Raw genomic sequence first — 26,367 nt, 5'->3', positions numbered from 1 at the left:
TCATTTTTTTTAAATTTCATTGGTGGTGATATAAACAAAGGGGATGTAGCCATTATTCTCTATTCCTATTCCATTGGAATGAAACGTCATCTTTTAAATTAACTTATTCATTCTCAAGACCATGTGCCAAAAATTTTTCGTTACTTATATTTATTAAAGATATGATTTAGAAAGATTAAAATATCCTCAATTGAATATTTTTGCAGCACATCTATATGAAATATGATAAAAATTGGTATCGACTCTAAGCCTTTGTAGAGGGGAATAATAATCGAGTCATTATCATATTTGCATGGTGGAACCTTTCTTTATGTGTTTCTTTTTACGAATTATTTTTTGGTAAAATTTTGACTTTGGATTAATTTTCAGTAGTAATTTATTTGCTAGCGATTTCTAATTTATCAAAACACTTGTTTAATTTGAAATTCAGAACCTGTTAATTAATCTTAGAAAATTATAAGGTATAAAAAGATGCGGAGGGCTAACTTATATCTAAAACCCAGATTTGATAAAAATTTACATGTTAGGTTTTTGTTCCGGCCATATAATGGGTAGGTTAGTGTGTGGTTGTTTATCGATATAAAAAATAAAATGAGAAAAAAAATATATATATATAACTTTTACAAAATATACCTTTAATTTATTCATCCAAAGAAAGTGTATCCCTAAAACAAAAATAAACAAAATACAATTTATTTAGTAAGAGGCTTTAACTCTTACGCGTACGGGTAACTGCTGCCTGCCCAAAAAATGTGTATGATGGTCCTCTTAATTATTTAATTATTTCCCATGTTTTATCCCAGTTAGATAGGTTTTTTTTTTCATGAGAGAACCAAGCGTTGCTCTTTTGTATATATATCCTTGATATTTTTATATGTGACTAGGGCTAGCGCGCTTAATAATCACGTATCACGTAAAGTTAATACATTAAAGTTTATATAGGAAAATATATTAAATTTTTGAAATTGTTTATTTTTTATAATTAATTTTTGTTTTAATAATTTTATAAATTTAATTTAATTATTTCCCATGTTTTATCCCAGTTAGATAGGTTTTTTTTTCATGAGAGAACCAAGCGTTGCTCTTTTGTATATATATCCTTGATATTTTTATATATGACTAGGGCTAGCGCGCTTAATAATCACGTATCACGTAAAGTTAATACATTAAAGTTTATATAGGAAAATATATTAAATTTTTGAAATTGTTTATTTTTTATAATTAATTTTTGTTTTAATAATTTTATAAATTTAATAATAATATTCTAATATATCGCCGGTCTATAATTGGAGTCCTCCACTCGAAATTTTCAAAATTTTTGAGTTTATTTATTCTTCCCAATATATATACAAATAAAAACTAGATTAAAAAAAATATCGATTTTTGCCAAAGTTATCGTTGATTTTCTACATTTTAAACATTTGCCCAAGTAAAATCATTAACACCTAAATTTTATTTTAACTATAACACACACACAAAAAAAAATAAATAATAATAAATCTAAAGAAAGTGAACGAACAATTCGAAATAGGCCCGATCTGGCTTCAGTGCATGGACGGTTTATCTCAAACGGATTTAAATACCGTGATGAATTTATTACCAATTTACACGCAATACGTGAACGATTCAAAAGAAGTTAATTTGATAAAACAATAAAATTAAAAATAAATATAAGTATAATATTCTTTGGATCTTCCCATCGGAATGCTTACCCCGACATTGAATATTTAGATTGGATTTCGCGTCCATTTCAAAAACACTGGTAGGGTTAATAAGCACCTTTTTCATCCTTCCATAGACTTTTATAACAAAAATGAGCTTCGTCCCCATATAGGATTAGATAACTAATGTATCTGCAAAAATAGTATTTAAAGCAAATATTTTTTCAGTATATGTCTAAGGCTATTCGTTTGAACCGCATATTTCATATGCATATTTATATTCGTAAAAGAAACATCTATTTGTGATTAGAAGGGAATGTAGGTAGGTATTAGTTTGTATAACCAGAATATTCGATACTGATTTTTAATTTATGATAGTGTACTCAGAATGTAACGATGTTTCAAATATAATTATAATAAACGATAAAATTACAATTTTATAGTTAAAATGATATTTTCTCAAAAAATATAAAAAGTCGAAATCTAAATGTTATCAATATTATTGATCTTAATATGATATGATGAAAGAAATTGTATATTTTTTTATATATATGACAAAATATCGCCTTAGAACAGTAAAAAAGATATAGACATTTTTTAAAATAAGTTGAACTTTTGTTTAAACAAGAACTTGATTATCATAATCAATATATATCCAATCAGTAATACATTCATAAAATAACACATCAAATCATAAAATACACAAAAGAATTATATATATATATATAATAAATGAACTTTATTTCCCATGAATTATATTAATCTTACAATCATAATTCTTTGTACAAAAACATCCCATCAGCTGGAAGACAAAGCTTCATAAAAAATCTGTGATCTTATCTTACAAATATCATCCACTAACAAAACCTACTATCAAAAGATCGCTTTTGATTGACATTTTATATATAACATTATATATATATGTATATAATAAATATATAACAAAAACACAAAACTACAACAATTTTAACTATAAATTGAATGTAAATTAAAGATTGAATTTATTTAAAAAAATAAAAAGCATATTCGATAAAGTTATCCAAATTTTTGTATCCATCATGTAAATAAAAATGTTAATTCATTGAAAGTTTTTAAAGTCGGTATTATCATATCTTATACAAAAGCGCAGATAGGGTAAATCTAACTCCAACAGACCCAATTGTATAGCCGTAGCATTATAAACACTGCAAATAAAAACGTATATATAATAAATATTAGAAGGTATTTTTTCACGTAATCGCAATGTTAGTATGATTATAACCAATATTTATAAAAAGTTTAAAAAATATATATATAGGCACTAATGAGATAAAAGATTTTCTGTTAATTAGAATTATAAAACTCTAAGTTATAAAAAAATAAAGTATGAAGATATGTTAACTTTACTAGAGTAATATATATATAATTGGAAATTTTTACATCAAAAGACTTGCTAGCCCTACTAGGTTCATTTTAGCCTCCTCCCATATATTAGAAAAATAAGTGAATAAATAGCCCTGGCCGAAAGATGAAAAGAAGAGGATTTATTATTCAAAGAACCATAAATTTAACTATATACAACAAGGGCTTGTTTTCGCTGGTGTGCAATAGATGGTTTTATTACACTAAAAATAAAATTAATTAATTAATGTATTATTTGTTGATAAAAAAAACTTCTAATATTTTGTTGAGTATAATCCTAGTAAAGCATGAAATAAAGCATGTTTGATTGATAAATAAATGTAGATATCTTAATACAGAGTTGTGTAGATTTAGATTTAAAACATTTCCATATTTTTTTTTAATTCGTTTGTATAAATAAAATTATTTTAATGATATGAAAATTATATAAATGTGTTTTTTTTATTGCAAATCATATTATTTTCAAATAAATTAATAAATATGGAAATGTTTTAAATTTAAATCTACACAACACTGTTACTTTGTTACTTTTTGAATATTTATCAAATTTGCAGTTTAAGGGATGTATATATATCAATTATATAATATTAATCCTTTTATAAAATAAAATTAAATAAATTAGATTATAATAATTTTTTATAATTTTTTGAAATTTCCATCATATTTTCATTAATGATGTGTATTATCGATATTTAATATTATTTAAAAAAAATAAATTTGTAAAATTTTTAATAAAATATATAAATTTTTATGTATTTTTTAAATATTTTTTTAAGAAAATAAATATTATATATCTATATAATCATTAGACTACAAATTTGATTATATTATTTATTTATCAATTATGATTACTCAAAATACTAAAAGTTTTTATTTGCAAAAATTATCTTTTTATTTACATTTTATATATTTTTAACCAATAATATTATTTTGAATTGAAGTCCACTGCGCATGTCAGGAAAATCCATTAAACCATATCACCTTACCAACATTTTTAAAGTTAAAATTTTTATCAAAATATTTTTTAATTTTATAAGAATAAAATATAAATTAAACGAATATCTAGTTTTTTACTTCTTTTTTTTTATTTCAAACAACAACTTTTGTTATCTGCTTTTTTGAAGAAAAAAAAATATCGCCGTTACTAAATTCCGTTACTTTTGCGACACTTTACTATACCCCACGATTCATAAATGTATGTATTCGCCTACTGGCATTTTTTTTAAACATTTTTACTAGGAGACTGCAGGTCTTTGACTATAATATACACATTTTTATAACATTCAAAATATAATAATTTTGTTTTTTTTAAGGTGGATAAAATGGCTAAAGATATGATCTCTTATATGAAAGATGATTTGAATACTAAATTTTGGGTGAATTTCCAACTGAAAGAAGGCATAGTTACGAAGGTAATCTTGTTCGAAATTCGTAAAGCTAAAAATAATGATTAATTTATCATTCTCTTTTAATCGGCTCATTAAGCCGATTTTTAGAAACGGCTAACTCAATATTTTATCAGGAAAAAATACTTTGCAAGCCTTAAGATTTTGCTCATAGTCGTCACAAAGGTTTAAACAGCTATTAACGAAATCTCAAAGCTTAGACAGAAGAGAAGAGAAGAGAAGAGAAGAGAAAAGAAGAGAAGAGAAGAGAAGAGAAGAGAAGAAGAAGAGAAGAGAAGAGAAGAGAAGAGAAGAAGAAGAGAAGAAGAAGAAGAAGAGAAGAGAAGAGAAGAGAAGAGAAGAGAAGAGAAGAGAAGAGAAGAGAAGAGAGAGAGAGAAGAGAAGAGAAGAGAAGAGAAGAGAAGAGAAGTTTTTCTGGCTAAAATATTGAGTTGACCGTTTTTAAAAATCGGCTTAAATTGAGCCCTTTAACACACTAATATAAACCTTTCATATTAAAATAACTTCGATTTTATTAAAATTGTAATAACACACACAATCATCAACAATAATAATAAAATTTTAAACAAAAAATTTAGTATTTTTGAGATCATCACTTTCATCCAACAAATACAGTGTGATTTAACACATGCATGAATGTCTTGCATATGCGCATATCGTATAATAATTGTCATAATCTACATTTAAACATTATTTGATTGACATAAGATATTATATAAAGATATATAATCCTTTTTTTTTTGCCTTTTTCTCGAAAGTTTCAGGAGATGAAGGTAGAAGCCGGGAAAACTAAAACGTTCGACGAAATTGACCAAGATTATAAAGATGTAATAAAATTAAATTATTTATAGCCTAACACGCCATTGACTACTTTCTTTAAAATTTTATCCCGTAACTGTTCACGATGAGGAATATAAGATTTTTTTGAGATTCTTGTTGGATTTAGAAACCCGAGATTTAAAGATTCGGCCAAATTTTTCGGATACTGTCAAAAGAAATTTAATATAAGGGAAAAATTTAGTGAGATTAATGCCGATTTCAACGAAGTCTTCTCCTCCCCTATAAACAAGCCTGTATGATGCCAATTAATCCGAGCAAATAAATTGTTTATTTAAAATGTATTAAGATAGTTTTTAACTTACGTTGTTAAATGACTGGCCAGTTCAACATTTTAGCCAGAAAAAAATATGTTTCCTAGGACCTCGAAATTTTGCTAATAGATGTCCCAAACCTTCGTGCCATCTAGAGCCAGAAATCTTTAGGAATCGATCCAATCCATTTAGCAACTCTAATTTATTTTAACTAATATAATATGTCTTTAATATCTTTACTCACATTTATAGGTTCGTGTAATCATTTTGGATTCGATATATTAATATATGTTTAAGGTGTCAAAATGTGATTTTCTGGCAATGTGTTATTTTTAAATAATGAAATTTTAAAAAAAATGGGATTTTTAACCAGAAAATATATTCTTATCATGTTTGGAATCACCTATCTTATAAATTGTAGACAATTTTGCCGTTAATCTTGGAGTCATTTTATAATTTATATAAAAAATATATGGAAAGTTTAAAAAGTTCCAGGAAAGATTATCTCATTAGGATAGGGTATTCCACACAAGATGGCATACATTTCCGGTAAAAATCTTTATTTTTTTAAAAATTTTCTAAAAATCCAACGAAATGCATCGGATAATTTGGACCTGATTTTAGTAAAGAAGCTTTGCAAGACACTACTGAGAAGGCCCTCTTCAGAATCTGCTAAAGTCGGTTTTTATATCGTAATTAAAGCAAATTATTTTTTTTTTGTTTTTTGTTTCTCACATCTTTTAAAGCTGGTTATTAACGATAACGATTCCTACTACAAGAATATCGACGATCTCAAAAAATTCCACAAAAGCCGATTGGCCAAGAAATGGAGAGGCGAGGATATCATAGGACATGATTGGTTAGATTCACTTGCTTTATCAATATATAATATATATATATATCCTTTTCTTTAATCGAGTAAAAATGGGTGAAATTTTTTGATAAACGGTTTGTCAATGAGGGGGTAATATTAATTTTATTCCTTACATATGTATATACGTCGTAAGTTCGGGTTACAACGAAGTGTGTGTCGTTTAAAAAGCCCGCTTTGGAGTCCGATTTTTCAAAAGAGTAACCGGTTAATATTTTTAGCTGATAATTCTGTAAGCATCCAGATTATGGGAAATGGATGTCCAAGCATTTCTGTTCAGCCAATGATGAGCAAAATTTTTAGGGCTTAATAATGATGTTATTTTGGTTCATAATCTTAATAGGGCTTAACACTATAACATAAGTTACCCGAAAATACTAATCTCTAAGTAAATAGAAATCCCAAAATTGCTTTTAAAAGTTGCGGTAATCAAATGTTTTGAAATTAATTAAATAATTAGGAAAAATTAATTAAGTTTGAAGAATTAATTAAGTTATTCAATTAATTAATCATAACTTAATAAAGAACTTTATAAATGGTAAAATTAATTAAAATTAAGTTTAAAGAATCAATTAAATTAATCAATAAATCAATCAATTCGACCTTCAAGAGTCGTGGTATAACTTACTCGTCCTTAGTATAATTATTATAACGTAAGAATTGATAATAATATTTAAAAAAAATCTATTGATTGATTACAATATATTTTATCACTTTTTTTTATAACAATCTTTTCTTCTTCTTTATACATGATTTGCAATGATAATTAAAAATTATTAATCATTCCTTAAACATAAAAACATTTAATTTTACATGTGTAACTTCTACCATAAATCGTAAACATTATAAGTTATAGGGTTGTTAAAAAGCTCCTTATTCCGTCTATTTTTTATAGAAAGGTTCGGATCCCTACCCGAGGGGAGCTTTTTAACAACCGTAGTTATAACTATTCATATTTAACTCTATAATAAAAACTATATAAAATCACTATTTTTTTTTTTTAGATCTATATAATAATCTCAACCATTAATTAGATATATACGATTTACCTTTACTACAAACTAATAATTTTTTTATAAAAAAAATGGAAATTAATTCCGCCTGGCGTGTATTTTTTAAAGAGAAGAGAATATTTTAATTCGTTAAGATCATGTGGTTTCAAGAACTCGAATTTTCACGTGAGGACTTCTGGTATCATTATACCCGCGTGTAACCAACGAAATATAATGTCATAACGAAATACGAATTCTATGGTGTTTCGGAATCTCAATTTTAAATAATTTATTAGGGCCCCCCCCCCCGATTTTTACATTTACGAAAAAATATTAAAAATGTATTTCAAACCGGAAATGCGCTTCAAACCGGAAATGTATTTCAGCGCGTATTTATTACAACCCACACACCGAAAAAAAAATTTAAACGAGACGTAAAATTTTGTGAACTACTAATCAATATTATTTTTTTTCATATTTGATTATGGCAAAATTGTCTTTTAAATTCATAGTTCAGATATATGCCCCTATACATTTTTAGAAATTATATTTTCATAAGGGGGTTGATATATTTTGATTGGATTAAACGTTTCCGTTATGTGATCTTCCAACATTTCCCAACGGTGAATTCATAAACATTAATATAATTTATATAAAAATTAAGCCCGGCCCGGTTCGATTTTCAAGCTTCTTTTTAAAACTCCCCCTCCCCTTCTGCAAAGGATTTTGACAAGTTTTGGACCAAATTTATGGGCCGGGCCTCCAGGTCTCTGATGATTATAAATTCTAAACCTTGTAAAGCTACATCTCAAACTTTTATACCTGTGTCATTTAAAACTTGCAAAATATCATTTTAAATTTATATTATAAATTCGTTTAGGCTTGTTGTCCTTGAATAGATTGATAAAAAAAAACTCATAAAATTTATAAATTTTCGCCAAATTAATAAAAATTATGAAACATGTCCGAAATCTTCTACTATTTCTTTTAAGTTTTATAAACACTAAAATATAAAAAAAAAAACAGAAAGAAAGAAAAATAAACAAATAAAACAAAAAAAGATATAATAAAAAAACATAATAAAATACATAATAAAATACATAATAAAAAAACATAATAAAAAACATAATAAAAAACATAATAAAAAACATAATAAAAAACATAATAAAAAACATAATAAAAAAACATAATAAAAAACATAATAAAAAATATAATAAAAACATAATAAAAAACATAATAAAAAAATATAATAAAAAACATAATAAAAACATAATAAAAAACATAATAAAAAACATAATAAAAAACATAATAAAAAACATAATAAAAAACATAATAAAAAACATAATAAAAAACATAATAAAAAACATAATAAAAAACATAATAAAAAACATAATAAAAAACATAATAAAAAACATAATAAAAAACATAATAAAAAACATAATAAAAAACATAATAAAAAACATAATAAAAAACATAATAAAAAACATAATAAAAAACATAATAAAAAAACATAATAAAAAACATAATAAAAAACATAATAAAAACATAATAAAAAACATAATAAAAAACATAATAAAAAATATAATAAAAAACATAATAAAAAACATAATAAAAAACATAATAAAAAACATAATAAAAAACAAAATATAAATATGAAAAAAATGCCACTAAATACTTTAATACTTACTAGTTTTTTCATAAAAATTATACAAATTTTATAAGTTTTAAAGCAAAATTTTCTTAAAATTTATTATATTTCTATCATTACATTAAAAATAGCTTTATGTTATTTTTTTTTCTTCAAAATATAATAAATTATTTTTATTTAGGACACAACCTTTTAAAAATATAAAAAATACTTCGAATTTTTAAATTGTTAGCAACGTTAAATTTGTAATGGACTATGGTTTAAAAAAAAATGAAATAAGTTTGAATTTTTGAGGTATAACAATTGGAGAATAAATTGAAATAGAAAGAACTGAAAAATATTTATCAGAATATATATCAGGGGCCGGGCCGTATATTTTAACCAAATATTCGAAATCGCCATTATTAGCCGTAAAAGATCAAAAATAAATAAAATATATTTTAAAAAAATCCGGACCGGGCCTGAAAATTTATATTTTCTAAAAACCCGGGCCGGAAAAAATTTTTGAAAAAATCCGGGCCGCGCCTGGCCGGGCCATACAAATGGTATCTCCGCAGGTCTCTAATATATATAATTACATGATCCAACATAACTAAAAAAATAATAAGACTTAAAAATTGAAAGGTAAAAGGTTAAAAGGCTACAAAATAAAAATTAAAAAATGAATTCTTTCCCCAAAAAACTGAAAAGTTGTTTTGTAATATTCACAAAATCTCAATTATATATATATCCTCTTTTTTTTAAAAAAAAAAATAAATAATTTACATAGTTCTGTATACAGAGACGTGAACCCGAACCCTAGTTCAGGAAATTTAAAAATGTTTGGCTGGGCTTTTTGAAACCATAGAACAAACAGAGACCGATTGAAGGACAACTCATTAAACCCGGGGTAAAATGGATCAGGGTAAGGTCGGACCCCTCTTAGGAAATAATCGGTTTTGGTAGTAGTTCCTGTTATCAATCTTGAACCCGGGTTCTGGTTCACATCCCTGGAATATTATATAATATCTACGTAATAATTCTTCTTAATTTGAATAAGACATTTTTTCGTCCAAATAATTACAACCGTTTATTTATGAGAAAGTAAATATATTTATACTATTTGTTTATATATATATTTTATTTTTTTTTGTAAAAAAAAAAGGTATAAATATTCTTCTTCCATTTTTTTTATTTTTTAAAAATATAAAGGAATCAGGTAGATGTCACATACATAAAAGAGTTGAATACTTTGCGGATACCAATTACCATGATGAGAGATCCTAGTTTTACAGCTAAAATGTCGGATTCAGGTAAATACGGAATAATGGGATACAAAATTGCTGCAGAATTGATTGAGGCTTCGGGAATTTTCGGTAACTTACGTATACATTATGTTGGAGCGATTCTGTACCGATCACGAATCTCTGCCTTCTTAATTTTTGGACTCTTCCTTTCTCGAATTAGTACTACATAACCTTAACCTAACCAGGACCTGAACACGATTTTAAAATAAACCCGTTAGCACCGACCTAGGTTAGGAGTTTTAGTTCTTATGATTGATTTCCTTAAAGAAAAAGTAAAACATTAGGTCCCTTTTAACCAGCGATTCAAAACCGAACTTAAACCGAGCCGTTAAACCGGTATTCATCGTTATTATTTACCGGACCTGAACCGTGAAAAAAAATATTTGTCACCCCCCCCCCCCAAAACCTACTAAAAATATGCCTGTGAACCATTTGGATCCTTTTTGGATATTTTATGAGCTCTTATTAAAAATGATTAATAAATCAGTTTCGAATTATAAATATCAGTAATTATATTTTAGACATTTTTGTTATATTGCTATTTGACTGTTGCCAGCTACCCAAGTTAGCGTGTAGAAGCGTTCTCATCTCAGTAATGGAATTTATAAACCCCCCCCCCCCCTTATATGAATTTGACGGAAGAGCTCTAATTTTTACAAAATCATATTTCGTTCCCTTCGATAGATATTTAGGGTGCATTAGTTATTCCATTATTAACCGACTTGGACCGGAAGTCCGCTGTCAGGATGATTTCCATTTTTGTCGAAACCCCGCTAAAATTTTAACCAGATCCAGGAAAACCCTTGATTTTTGACCTTATGAAGATCAAAATAAAATATATTTATTTTTGATGATTTTATCCTGAAGACCTTTTACTCACAGAAACGGCAACCGATTTTTATTGCAAAAATAAATTTGAACTTTTAAATAATTTTAGTCAGGCCCTCACTCAGATTTGGAAAAAAAAAATTCTATATTGATATTACCTATCATTTCATAGAGACTTAGAAAAAAAATATAAAATATTGGATTTCAGCATGGGTCAAAATGTAAAGATTCATTATTCAATTAATCCATATATTTCTAAAAAGTCATTTTAAACAAATTTTCAAGTAAGCTAAAAAAATAATAATAATAATAATTCTTTGATCGTTTTAAATTTTCAAAAAAAAAAATTATTTAAAAACCAAAAGTTTAAAACCAGACCCGAAAAATGTGCAAAATCTTATGAATGTTACATCCTTTTTTTTTCCGAGATGCAATTATCTTCATATTTCCCAGCTTTAAATTAATCCAGTTTGGAATTTAATTTACTAAATCTTTTCTTATTTTTCATATACGTATCATATTTAATTGTTAGTGTTTGACCGAATTTCTAGTATTCGATTTTTAAAAACGGATAGTCGGTTAACAACACTTCAAATTTCGCTCCAGTTTTAGGGTAATATATATTGTATATTTTGGCTAAAATCTTGATTTAGCAAGTTTTAAAAAAAAAACGAAAGGATATGTGAGGTTTTTGATGATACTTAACAATGGTAGACCGTTTAGCAAATGATGAGGGTGACATAATCTAACCTAGGAACTGGGGGGAAGCAGATATAATTTAGAGGGGTCTAATGGCTGGGGAGGAGGGGGGGGGTAGGGTTGAATAATATTAACTTTTTCCACAATAAATCTATCGCGGAATGGATAGATACAGCAGGAATATATTTAACCTAACAAAGAACTAATTCACAAGAGATTGAGGAGTAACTTACGATCTCAAAGTCTCGTTAATTATTACCATATAAAATTTTGATTCACAAAAAGAAAAGAATTAATATAATATAATAAAATAATATAATATTAATCACAGACCCGTTAAATGTATATCAAGATCACGTCGATAATGAGACAAAAGAATTGATGGATTGTGTTAAAGATATCAGAGATGAAGAAATAATGCATGATGAACTACCGACGATTTCTCTAGTTTTATTTCTTTAACAACCACCCCCCCCCCCTTCCATCTTGCGAAAAAAAATATAATTAAAACTTTATAAATAAATAATATTAATGTCGTATCGGTATTAAGGAATCTATTGGTATTCAGAATCTTGCAATTTAATCATTTACAAAGGAGGGGGGGGTTAATTTATCATTTCAAAAAAAAAACATCTGATCTGAAACCGGAAATGCGCACAATTTTTTTTTAAAAAAATTTAAAAATTAAGAGTAGTTTTAAAAGTTGGGAGCATAATTAAGTTTACCACATCATTTATATTAACAAAAAAAAATATAGTGTATTTTTATATTCTCGGCCGCTAATTTGCGCTAAAATGTGAACCAAGGGGTTACCCTGTATTCATAGTTAGCACAAATTAGCGGCAAAATAAATCCCAACGCTTCATTATTCTAATACAGCATTTTATGATATCTATTACTTTATAATAAAAAAAAATTACAGCAGATGATAAGGTTATCAATGTTTACTCAAGGATTAGCCTTGAAATACGCATCTAAAGTTAGTCACGCCAACTTATTCGATTTTATTCTTTCATTCCACTAATTATGTATACCTGTACCTATGATATTGATACTAATCTAGACCAGACGATTTATTATAATTAGATACATTTTAGACGAAAATTTGAAAGGCATTTATAAACGAAATGCCTATCAAATCTCGTATATTACAGCCAAACCGATGATAATGTCATTATGATAGCTATCTTCAAGTGTACGTAACATTTGATAAGTGAATCTTTGGTTTTTTAAATGTTTTGGGAAATCACTGTTTCGTTTAGTTCTCCGTTGAAAAATGGGTATTTGAAATTTGTTGCATTGATATGCGAAAACAATTTTGTCCGTGTGAACTTGTCGTGAAGGTGAAGTTAAATAATATACAAAATTCCTTCAAAAATTTAGGGCCGAGCTCAAAATTTTTGAAGGAATTTTCTAAAACTCATTAAAAATTCCTCCTCCTCCCCCCCCCCGGCTAGGCTCTACCGAGGGCACAGAAAAGTTATTTTGAATTGAAATATGAGGTCATGTGATTTGGGCAATAAATAAGGGGCAAAATAAACTTGACTTGCAAATGGTCATTTCATTATTTATTGTCTTATAAATGATCTGTATGAATTTAACTAAATGCGTTCGATATAATCAATACTTATATATATACATTATAATATTTTTAGATGTTTAAGGGTTTTTCGAACAAAAAGAAATTGATCGGATTTACTAACGAATATCAGGAGTTTTTCACTGTGCATGCGCAGGTTAAATTGAATTCCATATGTTTTTTAAAGAATATTGGATTTTATTAATCGCGTATTGTTTTAGTCACATTGCCTCAATGTCGGTTTCCAAAGCAATCACAGAGATAAGGAACTGGCCAAATATGAGTGAGTGAATAATATTATTACATGTTGTATTCCGTAATTAAATCAACCGATGATTCAACCCGACCCTCTCCGATTATATTTTTTTTTAAATTTCCACTCTTTAGGGTTAGAGGGGAGGGGGGGGTGCACTCTTAGATCTTCTAAGAGTGGTGACAGCCGTTTTAGTAAGCTTTCACTTTTCTCCTAGTTTTTACCTTGGTTTATTGGGGTTGGAGACAAAACACATGAATATTAAAAATAAAATTGACATACCTCCTGTATAAGCCATTATAATAACCAATGTAAACAAGGAGGAAAGTGCATCAAAGTTTACTAAAACAGCTGTCACCACTCTTAGAAGAATTAGGAGTACCCCTAACCCTAAAGGGTGGGAGATATTTAATACCCCAACTCAGCTTACTTCATGAGATATGACCATCTTTAAAAAACGCAATAATTCCAAAAAATACGCTTATATTTAGTTTTCAAATATCTTGAAAAGTAATTAAGCTATAATAAAAACCCAATTTAAAAATTATCAAATAGCGCTAGAATTAACTCTTTAACATTCTAAATAAGTCTATTTACAGTGTTGTGCAAATTTAGTGTTGTTAAAAACCCCGTAAGATTTTAGCTAAAAGTAAGCATCGAAATTTGGCAAATAGATGTCCAAGCATTTCTACCAGCTATGTGTAGAATCTTTAGGCTTACATAATGTTATTTTGGTCATAATTTTAATCGGGCCGTTATATAAAATCAACCCGAAACGAGGCTTTTTAACAACACCATATTCAGATTTAATTCGAAACATTGTAAATAAAATTATTTAATTTGTAAAAAATTTATAATATAAATATAATAATCTTAACAATTTTTTTTGTAAGTCAAACAATTTTATTTTTCAAATAAATTAATAAATGTGGAGATGTTTCCCATCAAATCCTGGTCAACAACTGTACTAAAAAAAACCGGAAAATAGAAAAGCGGAAATAGCTAAAAAATAAAAATTTCTCTTTTTTTCTTACAAATAGACATTGTACTTTCTAATATTTGTACGATATCCTAGACTGTTGCGAGTATAATGAGCCGAGAGTTATTATAATCTTAAATATAGGTAGTATAAGGCTAAAATCGTTAACAAATATCATTTTATAGTTATATATATATATAGTAATTTTTTCCAAATTTTGAAAATAAAAAAGAATAATATTAAAATTCACACCTCCCTGAACCCTAACCCTTATAACTCCAGGCTTAAATTTTTGAAGAAAATAAATATATTTTAAAAAATAATTTTTGCAAGAAATAAAGTAGCTAATATATTTTTGAATGAATTATAAACTTAATTTTATTCAGGTGTAATGTAAAACTCTATATTGAAAAAAAGTAGTTAAAAAAAATGTCTATATAATAAATCCGAGCCGGGGACAAATAATTTGGGGCATTTTGGGATAGATAAATAAAATATTCGTTTTGTGATAGGGCCGGATATATTTTTTTGTAATAGCTGAGACAGGATTAGAAGTTAGAAAAATTAGAATCCTATGCAGATTCTCACTAGTAAACATTAAAAATATTTATTAAGTTTTGTAAGTTAATTTATTATTACACGAATATCTAAGGGAGGGAAATTAAATATTGTGATAAACATATTAATTAAATAATATACATCAGAGACCTGCACCCGACGGTAAACCCGGCCATACCCGGCCCGGGCCTAAAATTTTTGAAAAAAAAAATCCGGGCCGGACCGTACAAATAGTACCTCAGCAGGTCTCTATTATACATTAAATAATTGAATGAAATTAGAATAAAATTTGACTTTCATTTTTCCTTCCATTGGAATAAAATGCGGATTATTTTTGTGTCCCGCGAATTAGTTTGGCCCTTAAAAAAAATGATATATTTTCGAGATTGGTTTCCATGCTTAAATATTCAACATTGCTGCAAATTATATAATTAATCCTCTGGGATATTAATTCTAGCATAATTATACAATTCCATAAGGTGTTAGTAATATCACTTTCAATAAGGACGTTGCAGGTTTGCTCTAGCCGCTAACATCTTTTAGTAATTTACCCGCTAAACTATGGCGAACAGTTTTGTCATGGGCAGTTGCAAAAAGAATGCCATTTTTGCCTTGATCCCAAAATTATTATAATTGGTTTTATAGGTTTTTTATCCGATCCTTATGTGGGGTGAAGAGATTTATTGAGCCCACTTTTTATTATCATAGTCAATTACTTTTTTTACAAAATCTTATCATTTATTCCTTTAGAATGCTTACAAATGAAGGCGTTTTAAGTTATACAACACAATTTAGCAAATGTTATTTTGCGCTTTTTAATATTTAAAAAAGTCAAAATAATCGGATATTTTTTAGGATTTTAGTTTAATGCTATTAAAATTAATATATATTTAATATAATACAGGATTTAAGTCAATACTACTTATATTTAAAAGTGTTTTAACTCTTGGCCCTATACTAGTCTCAGTTTAGGATTTTGTAGTACAAATATTAGGAAGAATAATGTCTATCCGTTAAAAAAAAGAGCAATTTTTTTATTTTATAGCTTATTTCCGGTTTTTGATAATAGATTTATATTCAATAAAATAAATTTTATACCATATCTTAAAGTGGTAATTCTAAAGCTATTTAATAAAATTTAAATTATGACTTTTAGGTTATATTACTTTTTGAGATAATTTAAAAAATTGATGTACCGTATTTTAGAATTTTCGCGTTTTCTAAAGATGACCCTTTCCCGTGAAGTGAACCTATTTTAAAAGTAAAAATTTTCACATTTTTTTTATTAGTTGAGTGCCTGCATATACTACCAATTATTGTTGTTTTTAAGAAGGGCGAAATCACTATTTTTTTCCAGAATAATATTACCCAAGTTCTGAAGATTTTGCTCAGAGAAGGAACAAAGGTCTAGACATCAATTAGCCAAAGCTCGAGGCTTAGACATTATTTTTCCTGGATAAAATAATGAGTTAGCCGTTTTTAAAAATCGGCTCAAAATGAGCCGTTTAACAACTCTACTACCAACATACAAATTTTTTAAAAATAATATCGAAGTTAGTCGTCGACTCTTTTTGGTTGATTTAATATCTAATACAAAAGCATACATTTTATTTTTATTTAGTATTAAAGCGATTTTTTAAAAGTAACACCTTCTTTTAAATAACGAATTTTAATCAGTATTATCTTTCAATCCAAATAGTGTCCAAAAAAATGGCAGTATTTTATCTATGTATCTTCAAAGAATACTATAACTATAAATTAAAGAAAATAAGAAGGTCCAATTTAGATAACGAAAGTCCGATCAAAATAAACGAAAATTCTTGATCTAAATACAAGATCATTTTTATTTATTTTTTTTAGCATTTAAAATACTAAATATTCTTTAAATTATTCAAATAAATGCTAAATACGAAAAGAAAAGGTTTTAGCAATTTAGATTATATTCACGATACTGTCCTACCCTGTCAATACTCTACTGTAAAACACTGTCTCTACTCTAAGTATTTTCTAAAGTTCGTTTAATCGCTGAACAAGAGTTAGGTTGTTCTTTAGATAAATATTATCTTTTCTATTCATTTCAGGTGGAGTGTTTAAATTAAATGTATGGGATCAAAAAAAAGTTTAACAACACCCGACCGCAGCAGATACCAAATTTTATATAAAAAAATAAAAATTCATTTACTAATACCCTGTCCTAGCTCAATAAATTTCGCCGCGAATTTTCTGGCCGAATTTGTAAATTAATGTAATTTAGAGGCTAATTTTTCCCTATTAACTTGGTTAGGGTATCATTGAACCGTATTATAACATATAATTCTTTCATTTAGGGAAAAAATCTGCAGCCAATTCCAGCGAGTTAGAATGTATAAAATTTAATCAACCGGTCAAAAAACTGACTATTTTATAAAAGACAGAATCTCCTAAGAAGGAAAATCCGACCTCGATCAACTACATCTCAAATTTACGATAATCTAAAATAATATATTTTTTTTCTCATAAATCAAAGACTCAATCAAATGCTAAGGCACAATACAGAGTATCAGGAAGCCTTCGGGTGCAAACGTGGCGACAATATGGTGGCCGATAAAATATGCGAATTTTTTCCCCTGAGCTAGAATCAAAATAATCGAGCCTAATCAAATATATAATTAGATATTACAAATTCAATTATATTCACTCTAAATTTTTATTTACTAATAGGCCACCCCTAGTTAAACTAACTCGTAATAATCCATCGTGTCAAATACGAAATTTACCATTTATCTTTTTTTTTTAAAAAACATTATAACAAAACGAACCCCTAGAAATATAAAATTTATTTACAATATCTTTTTTATCTAATTATTATACGATATAAAATATATAATATAATAGATTTATATATTTTAAATTTTACAAAAATATTATTTTATTATATTATTCCGTTGAATTATAATGTACCTAATTGTTTAAGCTAAATGTATCACATTTATCATGTCAAAAAATAATTTAAACTTTAAAAAAAAAATCACCGAGCTATACAAAAAAATAAATTAATTAATATTTAAAATTACAACAATATATTTGATTAACATTTGCAATTGCAAGAGCTAATGGAATTTTTGGGTTCTTGAACAAGTTAAAATATAAATATTAAATTTCGATTTAAAACCATAAACAGGTCAGGATTAAAAAAAATTAAGGTATTTATAATTGCATAAGTTATACCCCCCCCCCACCCCTATGCATTCCATGCTTGCTTGCTTGCACATTGGGCGATATAGACTCGTATATCCTATAAATCAACCAATCGATCATCAATCATTTTTGGATTAGACTTTTACGGGTCTCCGGGATTGGTGAGCGTAAAAACCAAGTCCGACCAATGAGCGCTCGTAATTTTATCTAATTCGGCCTTATCCTTGAGCATTACGTAACCCTGGAAAACTGATTGCTCCACCGTGAGTCCTAGGGAAGATATAGGAGAGGAACGGGACGCGTCTTTGAATAAGTACACCTTGAAGTTTTGAAGGCCCAAAAGTGTTAATTGTTGCTTATTACAGAAAAAAAAATATAAGTATATATAATTTAAAATAGTGTCATTTTTAGATTAAATAATATATTTGTTCGCGATGCTACCCATAAATTTATTTAGCCAAAAATTTAACTTAAATATGCTTAAAAATGATAAAAATATTATTTTTTTAAACTCATAAAGGTATGTCCGAAGCAAATTTAGTCTCTAATATCTTTATGCAAAGATGACAATGTTAAGATAAATAATAATTAATAGTTTAAAAATACATTATGTAATTATAAATATAAAGAAGGAAAAACGTACATCCAATTCTTGGGAACATAATATTTTACGTTGGCTGTTGGTGTGGAAGAGAAGAATGTGACAATTTTTTGAGCTTAAATTTCGCTTATGGAATTCTAAGGGATTTGTGTACTTACTTTTTCGAATATTTTTGAGCCATTGAGTTCTTAATAAGTGATATTTTTTTTTTACAAACATTTGTTTAAAATTTATTATAAATAGATACAACTAAATAAAACAAAAAATTATATATTTATTATCATTAAGATAAAACTTTGTCAAGATGTCAAGCGATTTTATCGTTTCTAACGCCTCTTTTATATTTTTGCCCATCTTTTTAGAATGATGCCTGTTGCGATGTTTTGTTAATTTGATAGGCTCATTTATGTCAGCAATATTGTGTGTCGCTTCGTAAATGGGGTTTTCTTTGTTCGTTCTACCTTTTGGACTATATATCTGATGCACTTTATTAAAGTTTTGATCTAAAAGGTTAGCATGATGTCCTTGCTCTTCGTGATACATTTCTTTGTCGTAAAGTCTAGGCTTCTTTCTTCTGTGCTTATAATAGTGATTTTGAGAATCTACCACATTCGAATGATTTAGATTAACATTGCTTTTTGAATTGGGTTTTGGGCTGTTTATTGGTAAAGGCTTTTTAAGATGGTTGATGTGATTATTTATTTGATAATTTGTTCCAAATTTGAATTCCTTGTTGTTCATTGTTAACCTAGCCTTTTTATTGATTTGAACATAATCCTTCTTGAAATATTCTTTTTGGTTATGAATTGAATTGTCATATTCAGGGCAATCATGTCTTTGTCTTTTAACTGACAAAGTTAATAATTTTTCAGAATGAGTATATGAATTAATGGCCTTGGAGATAAAATCTTCGGTGACATTAACTTCTTGGCTTAAGTTATTTCTTTTGGTATTACTAGACTTAAATTGATCGTCATTTTCAGATTTTATATCTTGATTTATATTATTTGATAATTGAGGTTTATGTGTCTGGTCTTTTATATCATGAGTTTTTCTTTTAAATTCATAAACCCCATCTTTTTTAAACTGAAATTTATAAATGATATATCACTAATATTCTATATTATTTACTTTTAATAGTTGTTTGATTGATATATCGGATTCAAATATAATATAAGCATGTTTTATATCATTTGTATTTATTTTCTTAATATCAAATGAATCATTAATATTTTCTTTTTTAATGATTTTAACATATAGAACAGTGCCAAAATAAGAAAACCAATCTTTAATCAAATCGATATCTATAATTTTTGAGCTAGCAAAAGTTCTCTAAAATACATATAGTAACTAAATCAAATAGAGTTAAATACTATAAATATTGTTCTTAGATCTTCATCATAGGATTTTATATTAAGCTTATCAGATAAATATATTCCCTTGTTTAACAAAAAGTCTGGATGTAATTTAAAATATGTTTTATCATCATTTAACTAAATTATGAATGTATATAAAAAGGATTGTAAGTAAACTATATACCTCAAATTTATTTGATCTAATTATGGCTCTAATAACATCTTGTATATTCTTAGTAAGATTGGTAACTTTGTTAAAGTTTAGTAACTCTGAGATATTGATGCCTATAAGTATATAAAGTTAATATATATTAAAGGTAAACAAACTATTATTTAATGAAGGTCCTAAAAGATTTCTTAAATATTTGTCACGTCTTAAATTTGTTTCACTAAAATAAAATTCAATCTATAATATGACATAATATATGAAATATTAATACAATATATTATTTTTAACTTGATTTTTTAGTTTTTTAATATTGACAGGCATAAAACTCTTTAAAAAAAATTCAAATTACATATGTTAATAACATTTAACTCATCGTGTAAAATATGATGACAGATATTTATAATCAGCTAGGAAGCCAAAAAAAAATATAATTATGATAAGAACAGTAATCTTTTGTATATTTTCAAAAATACAATATATTATAAATAGATATTTAAAATAACAAATATAAATATATTCATTATTATGATTATATTAATATCACAAATTTAATACCACCGATATCTATACAAATTAAAATAAATATGGATGGAAATAATTTTAGAAAAAATTCTATTCTTGGTTATTTGAGCAGTATTTTTTTTAAAATATATTTCATTCGATATACGACGATTCTTTTTCTATATTTTGATATATGAATCTGGAATCCTCCGTTCCCCATTTAATCGATATAAATACAACAAAATGGCCCTACACCTGATTCATATATATGATTTACTAAGAATTAAGTTGATCCTATTTGATGATTTGTGTAAAAGTGCTAAAATAATTGTTTATTTCAAATAGAAGAAATATATAACAATGATAATTTTTATCAGATTGTGATGATATATATGGTATTACATTAATTAGAACATTTGAATAATAAGGAAATGTAAAAACAATAAAAATAACAAAAAAGTAAATTGATTGATTAAAACATATTAACGATAATAAACATATTCGAAATAAATAACACATTCGTAACATTATATATACAGGTTAAAAAAGATCATTAGTTTATTTTAAAATATTTTATTAAGAAAAAAGTTGGTCACATATTCCCTTAGATCCACTCATTATTTTATTTAATATTTGCAAAGGATAGTACAGACAGAGATATTACTTTAAATTTTTAGTTTTCGTGTTGGTGATAATAATAATAATAGAATTTTAATTTAAAAAAAATTATTATAGGCTAGAAAGTATTAAATTCAGATTATGGATATAGTATATTTTAAAATATTTAATATAGATTTCTATTATTATGAACCAATTATAATTGTTAATATTAGAAGTATTGAAAAATATCTATGAAAGTTCTACTCACAGAGGGGGTATATTATCACCAAGGAATCTAATATTATTTTTTCTATATTTATTTAATTAACTCACTGAGGGAGTAAATATTGTTATTTAGCTACTTTCATTTTTAATATATTCATTCTATTTAATATTTTAGGGGTATATATTATCAGCAAGAAATTGAATATAATTTTTCTTATATTTATTTTTTTTACTAACTGAGGGCACAATCTTATCACCAAGGAAGCAAATTTGATTAATAAGTAGGTAAATATATTTTATTCGCTATAGATGCCATTTAACCACTTCAAAATTTATTACTAAATGGATAAAAATCATTTATTCTTTGATATTTAGGTAAATATCAAATTTATAAATACTATTTATCTACACAATGGGCAATTATCAATCATTTTATTTATATTCACACCCTGAGGGGGTAAGCTATCCTACCCTTTTTGCACAAAAAATGAAACAATCAAACGTAGTTGAGGCAACATTCGATCAAAACGATGAATTATATTGCTCTCACGGTCCAACTTTGAAATTTCTTAGGAAAAGTGATGGGGAAGAAAAATATTTTTATTCATGCTCCGCTTATAGAAGTAGAAAAGAGTGTGCCTTTTTTAAGTGGTCTACAGATAAAGTTGCTTCAAATAATATAAATATATATTATAGTTTATTTAAGATCTCAAATCAATATAAAGGCCGTTGGCTTGATGACTACAGAACTTTTAAAAAATTAGGCATTCCACATAATAAAAGGTTTAAATTATATCAAAATATGTTAAAAAATGGATCTAAAGCTTATAAAATATGTAATACATGTAACATTATAATTGGGCATGATCAAAATATTCATATTAAACATGTTACTAAACCAACATGTACAATAAATGAAACTAAAATAAATGATAATAAATCGATATCAACTTTGATACCCATTCAACAAGACAAAAAAGAAGCTCAATATCATTTTTCTCAAGAAACAATCAAATTTATTGAACATATTATAAATAAAATAGGTTTTAAAAAAGTAGTTTTATTATTTATCAAATTTAATTTGTTAGATTTTATGTGTAGGAGTTCCAAAAATGTTTGAGCATTTATACAATGTTCGAAAAAAACTAAATATCTCTTTATTCTTATTAGATATTGATCCAAGGTTGACCTATTTTTGGAATGCAAACCATTTTGCTCACTATAATTTTTGCAATAATCATTTCTTCAATCCAAAAGGAAGGTAAATTTAATAATAATTTGTAACATGTTTAAAATGCGATTAGAGTTTATTATGAAAATTTTTTAATGAATAACTGCAACATAAAAAATGATGACCCTTTATTAATAATAATGGACCCACCTTTTGGTGTATTAATAGAAGTTCTTGCTAATTCTTTAGACTTTATTATAAAAAATGCAAAAAAAGTTATACTTACAAACAATTATACTTCAATGGGGAATGACATGCATATTCTATTGGCAAACCCATATTACATGAAAAATTATATATCAAAATATATGAAAAACCTGGAAATGCTGGAGTTTAAAGTTAATTTTAAAAAAAAATGTATTAATTTAATTAATTCACCATTATAGGTAACATATGACAATCACAAAAAGAATGGAATGAATGACATACTTAAATCACCAATCCGTCTATTTACATCTATACCTTTATCTGAAATATCTCTAACTCCTGACCTTTTACTCAACTACAAGTTTTATTTTTTAGTAATCTTTATCTGATCCTAAATATTTTGAAATTTATATACTAGTTGAGGACTTTGGGGTTCTGGTTTGATTTTTAATTTTTTTACAAAATTATAATTAAATTATTATGCTTTTCCCTTTATCTACTATAGTATATTAGATTAAATGATTGCACTGAAAATTTTTTTTTGAATGTCATAACTACAATATTACATTATTCATTCTATTATTTAAACTTATAAAGCCAACTAAGCTAATCCCATTCTGTTTTTTTGGGGGGAACAAGGATTGTGATCTTGGACAAATCTCTCCCACATTAAACATGAAGAATATTAATTAAACAGTTTAATAAAAATTTTTATTAAGATTTTTTGCCGAGCAAAAATCTTTGAGGATTAACATTAAAGATCTGTAATTCTGGGTAAAATTTGATCAAAAATCTTGGATTACCATAACTCAAAAAAAAATATTCATTTTTCTAATAGAAAGTGACACGATTATCCCCAATTTCTCAACCGTCTAAATTAATTAACCTTTCCTCTAGTTCAGATTTTTTTTCTCCTTCAATGCAATTAGAGCCATTATTTTAAAAGCTTTAATTATAGTCAAAACAAAACTAGCATTAATAAACATACTAAAGAGTTCCAATTCTGGAATATTTTAGGATAATAAAAAACCTATAAAATTAGAAAAATTTGGCCCAAGAGGGCCCCAAAGTCTGATAGCCAATATATTTTTAAATTTAGGCCCTGCCTTTTGTGGTCGGCTGCCTGATTTTATTTTAAAGAACCCATGGAGTGGAAAAATATTTATTTTATTTTCTATTTTAATTGTTATGGCAATATTTTTGATAATTTGGATAATTTTTATATATAAGATGAAAATGGAAATATTAAATATTTCCCACATTAAAAAATAACTCATTTTATATAATTTTGAAAATATATTTGATTAGGCATCAAGGGAAGAGTAGAAAATCTTTACATTAATATTTTTTGGGGTGGGTCTGACTCACCAACTAAATTAAACCGCGACTACCATTTTTAATTATTTTTTATAAAAAAACAGAATCTGCGATAAATGTAACAAGATGGTGTGCAGGGCCACCTGGCATTGTCAAATATGCCGAACTTGTCCCATTAATATCAGCTCCACCAAACAATACAAACATTGCCATGCTCCATCTTGCGACACTTGCGTTAAACCTAGTTTCGTTCATTGTGCCGCTTGCGACAAATGTCACCCTCCTGTCTCGACCTGCTGTCCTTTAAAAAACATCGACTCTCAGAAAAACAAAAAGCCAAGATTATATCGAATAAACTGACCACATTTTTTTTTGTTAATTTGTTAAAAAAAAACAATTTTTGTATAATAATGTGTAATGTCTGAATAATTATTTGTTCATTGTAATTTTTTCAAATTTCAATCTAAAAATGATTGACAATCATAAAATACGTATTTAATAAATCTGCTAGAAAAATTATTTGACATTCAGGGATTTTGCATTGATTTTTCTACTTCATTCATCCAACTCATGTTGAGATGTAAGATCCACTTTTGTTCCCAATTTTATTATAATAAATTTTGTTGGAAGACTATGTAGGTAGTTTTATGATCAGTGGAGAAATTGGTAAATGACTGACAGGCGTGTACGCAGGAATTTGGTCTGGGGGGGGATAATAAATTTTTTAAAGAAATATTATTGTTATTTAAAAATATCAAGCATAAATTTATTAGGACTAATAACTAGTTCTAATACACAATTTTAAATTATATGAATTATAAAAAAATTATATATATAAACCGGCGTATAAAAAACTATAAAATAAATGTGAATTAAAAAATATAAAGTGAATATAACCACCATATGAATCACTTAAATGACCCAAAATAGAAATTTGAAATTTTTGAGCCTTTAAAATTTATATATAAAGTAAAAAAAATTAATGTTAGAATTATAAATATTAATATACAAAAAGTTTCTTAGGAATGATTGTATTTTGTATTATACAATGTAAAATCCAATCTTTGTTGGGATTGAGCTAATTTTTCAATTACTCATCCTTGCTTGGCAAAGATCCAAACCATTCAATCCACTTTCAGAAGTTGTACTTCTTAGGTATGATTTCAGAGAACTGCAGGCCCGGTTCCCGGGTTGGATCGTATTTTAATTTTTTAAATACACCCAGGCAAGGCCCGAAATATTTTAAAAAATTATTATCCGGGCTCGGCTATATATTTTAAAACCAAATATTTTAAATTAGCTATAAAAATCAAAAATAAATATAATTTCTTTAAAAAAAAACCCGGGCCGGGCCGAAAATAAATTTTGAAAAAAATCCAGGCCATGCCCTGCAAATTGTATCTCTGCAGGGCTGTTATTCTTCTTAAAAAAGAGAATATTCTCTCATTAGTTTACTAATGGGAAGAGTTGCTAATATATATATATATAATCATTTTAATACATTGGGAATAAAATCTAAAATGTGTTTAAAATTATACAAATCATCCATAGCATTTTTTGAGACTATATCTTAGTTAATCTTTTAAACATAGTTATTCAGTTAATAAGGCATCAAACAAATATTATTTTTCTTCTATCACCATCTGAAAAAGATTGGGAAGGCTTTTGTGGAAGTAATATCTGCAGATTGGTAAGTGCTGCATGATAAATTAAAAACCATTCATTTATTTGGATAATAGTTTTATAATACTTTTCTACTGATCCTATACTAATGTTTTGACGATGAGCTTGC

At 26.4% G+C, this 26,367-nt stretch overlaps 3 protein-coding genes across 4 annotated transcripts; 2 read left to right on the top strand and 1 right to left on the bottom strand.

Annotated features, from left to right (window-relative positions):
* Nucleotides 1-4,384: 4,384 nt before the first annotated feature.
* Nucleotides 4,385-17,883, top strand: LOC135927100 (uncharacterized). Its single transcript, XM_065463037.1, has 9 exons — nucleotides 4,385-4,474; nucleotides 5,227-5,295; nucleotides 6,306-6,418; nucleotides 10,262-10,425; nucleotides 12,215-12,330; nucleotides 12,806-12,862; nucleotides 13,539-13,619; nucleotides 13,684-13,745; nucleotides 17,759-17,883. Exons 1-9 carry the CDS (start codon nucleotides 4,385-4,387, stop codon nucleotides 17,865-17,867), a joined length of 861 nt encoding a protein of 286 aa, XP_065319109.1. The 3' UTR covers nucleotides 17,868-17,883.
* Nucleotides 17,884-18,450: 567 nt separating this feature from the next.
* LOC135927099 (la-related protein 7 homolog) lies at nucleotides 18,451-20,887 on the bottom strand. The gene is made up of 8 exons (XM_065463036.1): nucleotides 20,843-20,887; nucleotides 20,713-20,791; nucleotides 20,570-20,670; nucleotides 20,404-20,523; nucleotides 20,162-20,362; nucleotides 19,326-20,116; nucleotides 19,073-19,217; nucleotides 18,451-18,784 (listed from the first exon to the last, which is right to left on the bottom strand). The coding sequence occupies exons 1-8, from the start codon at nucleotides 20,873-20,875 to the stop codon at nucleotides 18,572-18,574; spliced, it is 1,683 nt and encodes a 560-aa protein (XP_065319108.1). The 5' UTR covers nucleotides 20,876-20,887; the 3' UTR covers nucleotides 18,451-18,571.
* A 1,368-nt stretch (nucleotides 20,888-22,255) lies between these two features.
* On the top strand, nucleotides 22,256-25,018 carry LOC135926479 (rRNA N6-adenosine-methyltransferase ZCCHC4-like). Of its 2 annotated transcripts, none has more exons than XM_065462369.1 (6): nucleotides 22,256-22,544; nucleotides 22,587-22,923; nucleotides 23,051-23,141; nucleotides 23,185-23,449; nucleotides 23,498-23,619; nucleotides 24,680-25,018. In XM_065462369.1, the coding sequence occupies exons 1-6, from the start codon at nucleotides 22,293-22,295 to the stop codon at nucleotides 24,933-24,935; spliced, it is 1,323 nt and encodes a 440-aa protein (XP_065318441.1). In that variant the 5' UTR covers nucleotides 22,256-22,292; the 3' UTR covers nucleotides 24,936-25,018. The 2 variants fall into 2 exon arrangements, with proteins under 2 accessions (XP_065318441.1, XP_065318442.1); XM_065462370.1 differs by having other exon boundaries at nucleotides 23,498-23,632; nucleotides 24,680-24,829.
* The last annotated feature ends 1,349 nt before the right edge of the window (nucleotides 25,019-26,367 follow it).

Source organism: Gordionus sp. m RMFG-2023, chromosome 3 (genome assembly GCF_954871325.1).
Source record: "Gordionus sp. m RMFG-2023 chromosome 3, tfGorSpeb1-WG-v2, whole genome shotgun sequence".
NCBI classification, from domain to species: domain Eukaryota; kingdom Metazoa; phylum Nematomorpha; class Gordioida; order Chordodea; family Parachordodidae; genus Gordionus; species Gordionus sp. m RMFG-2023.
Note: the sequence above shows the minus strand (reverse complement) of the source record. Positions and strands in the feature narration are given on the sequence as shown.

Bases quoted from the DNA above. Each gene is read 5' to 3' on its own strand.
- LOC135926479 (XM_065462369.1), top strand. From the start codon at position 22,293: ATGGGCAATTATCAATCATTTTATTTATATTCACACCCTGAGGGGGTA. The intron at 22,924-23,050 runs GTTTTAAAAAAG...TATTCTTATTAG, and splicing joins ACATATTATAAATAAAATAG to ATATTGATCCAAGGTTGACC. The intron at 23,142-23,184 runs GTAAATTTAATA...AAATGCGATTAG, and splicing joins TTCTTCAATCCAAAAGGAAG to AGTTTATTATGAAAATTTTT.
- LOC135927100 (XM_065463037.1), top strand. From the start codon at position 4,385: ATGGCTAAAGATATGATCTCTTATATGAAAGATGATTTGAATACTAAA. The intron at 4,475-5,226 runs GTAATCTTGTTC...TTTTCTCGAAAG, and splicing joins AAGAAGGCATAGTTACGAAG to TTTCAGGAGATGAAGGTAGA. The intron at 5,296-6,305 runs GTAATAAAATTA...CATCTTTTAAAG, and splicing joins TTGACCAAGATTATAAAGAT to CTGGTTATTAACGATAACGA.
- LOC135927099 (XM_065463036.1), bottom strand. From the start codon at position 20,875: ATGCCTGTCAATATTAAAAAACTAAAAAATCAA. The intron at 20,792-20,842 runs GTTAAAAATAAT...GTCATATTATAG, and splicing joins TTAAAAAACTAAAAAATCAA to ATTGAATTTTATTTTAGTGA. The intron at 18,785-19,072 runs GTACGTTTTTCC...TTCTGTAATAAG, and splicing joins TATGTTCCCAAGAATTGGAT to CAACAATTAACACTTTTGGG.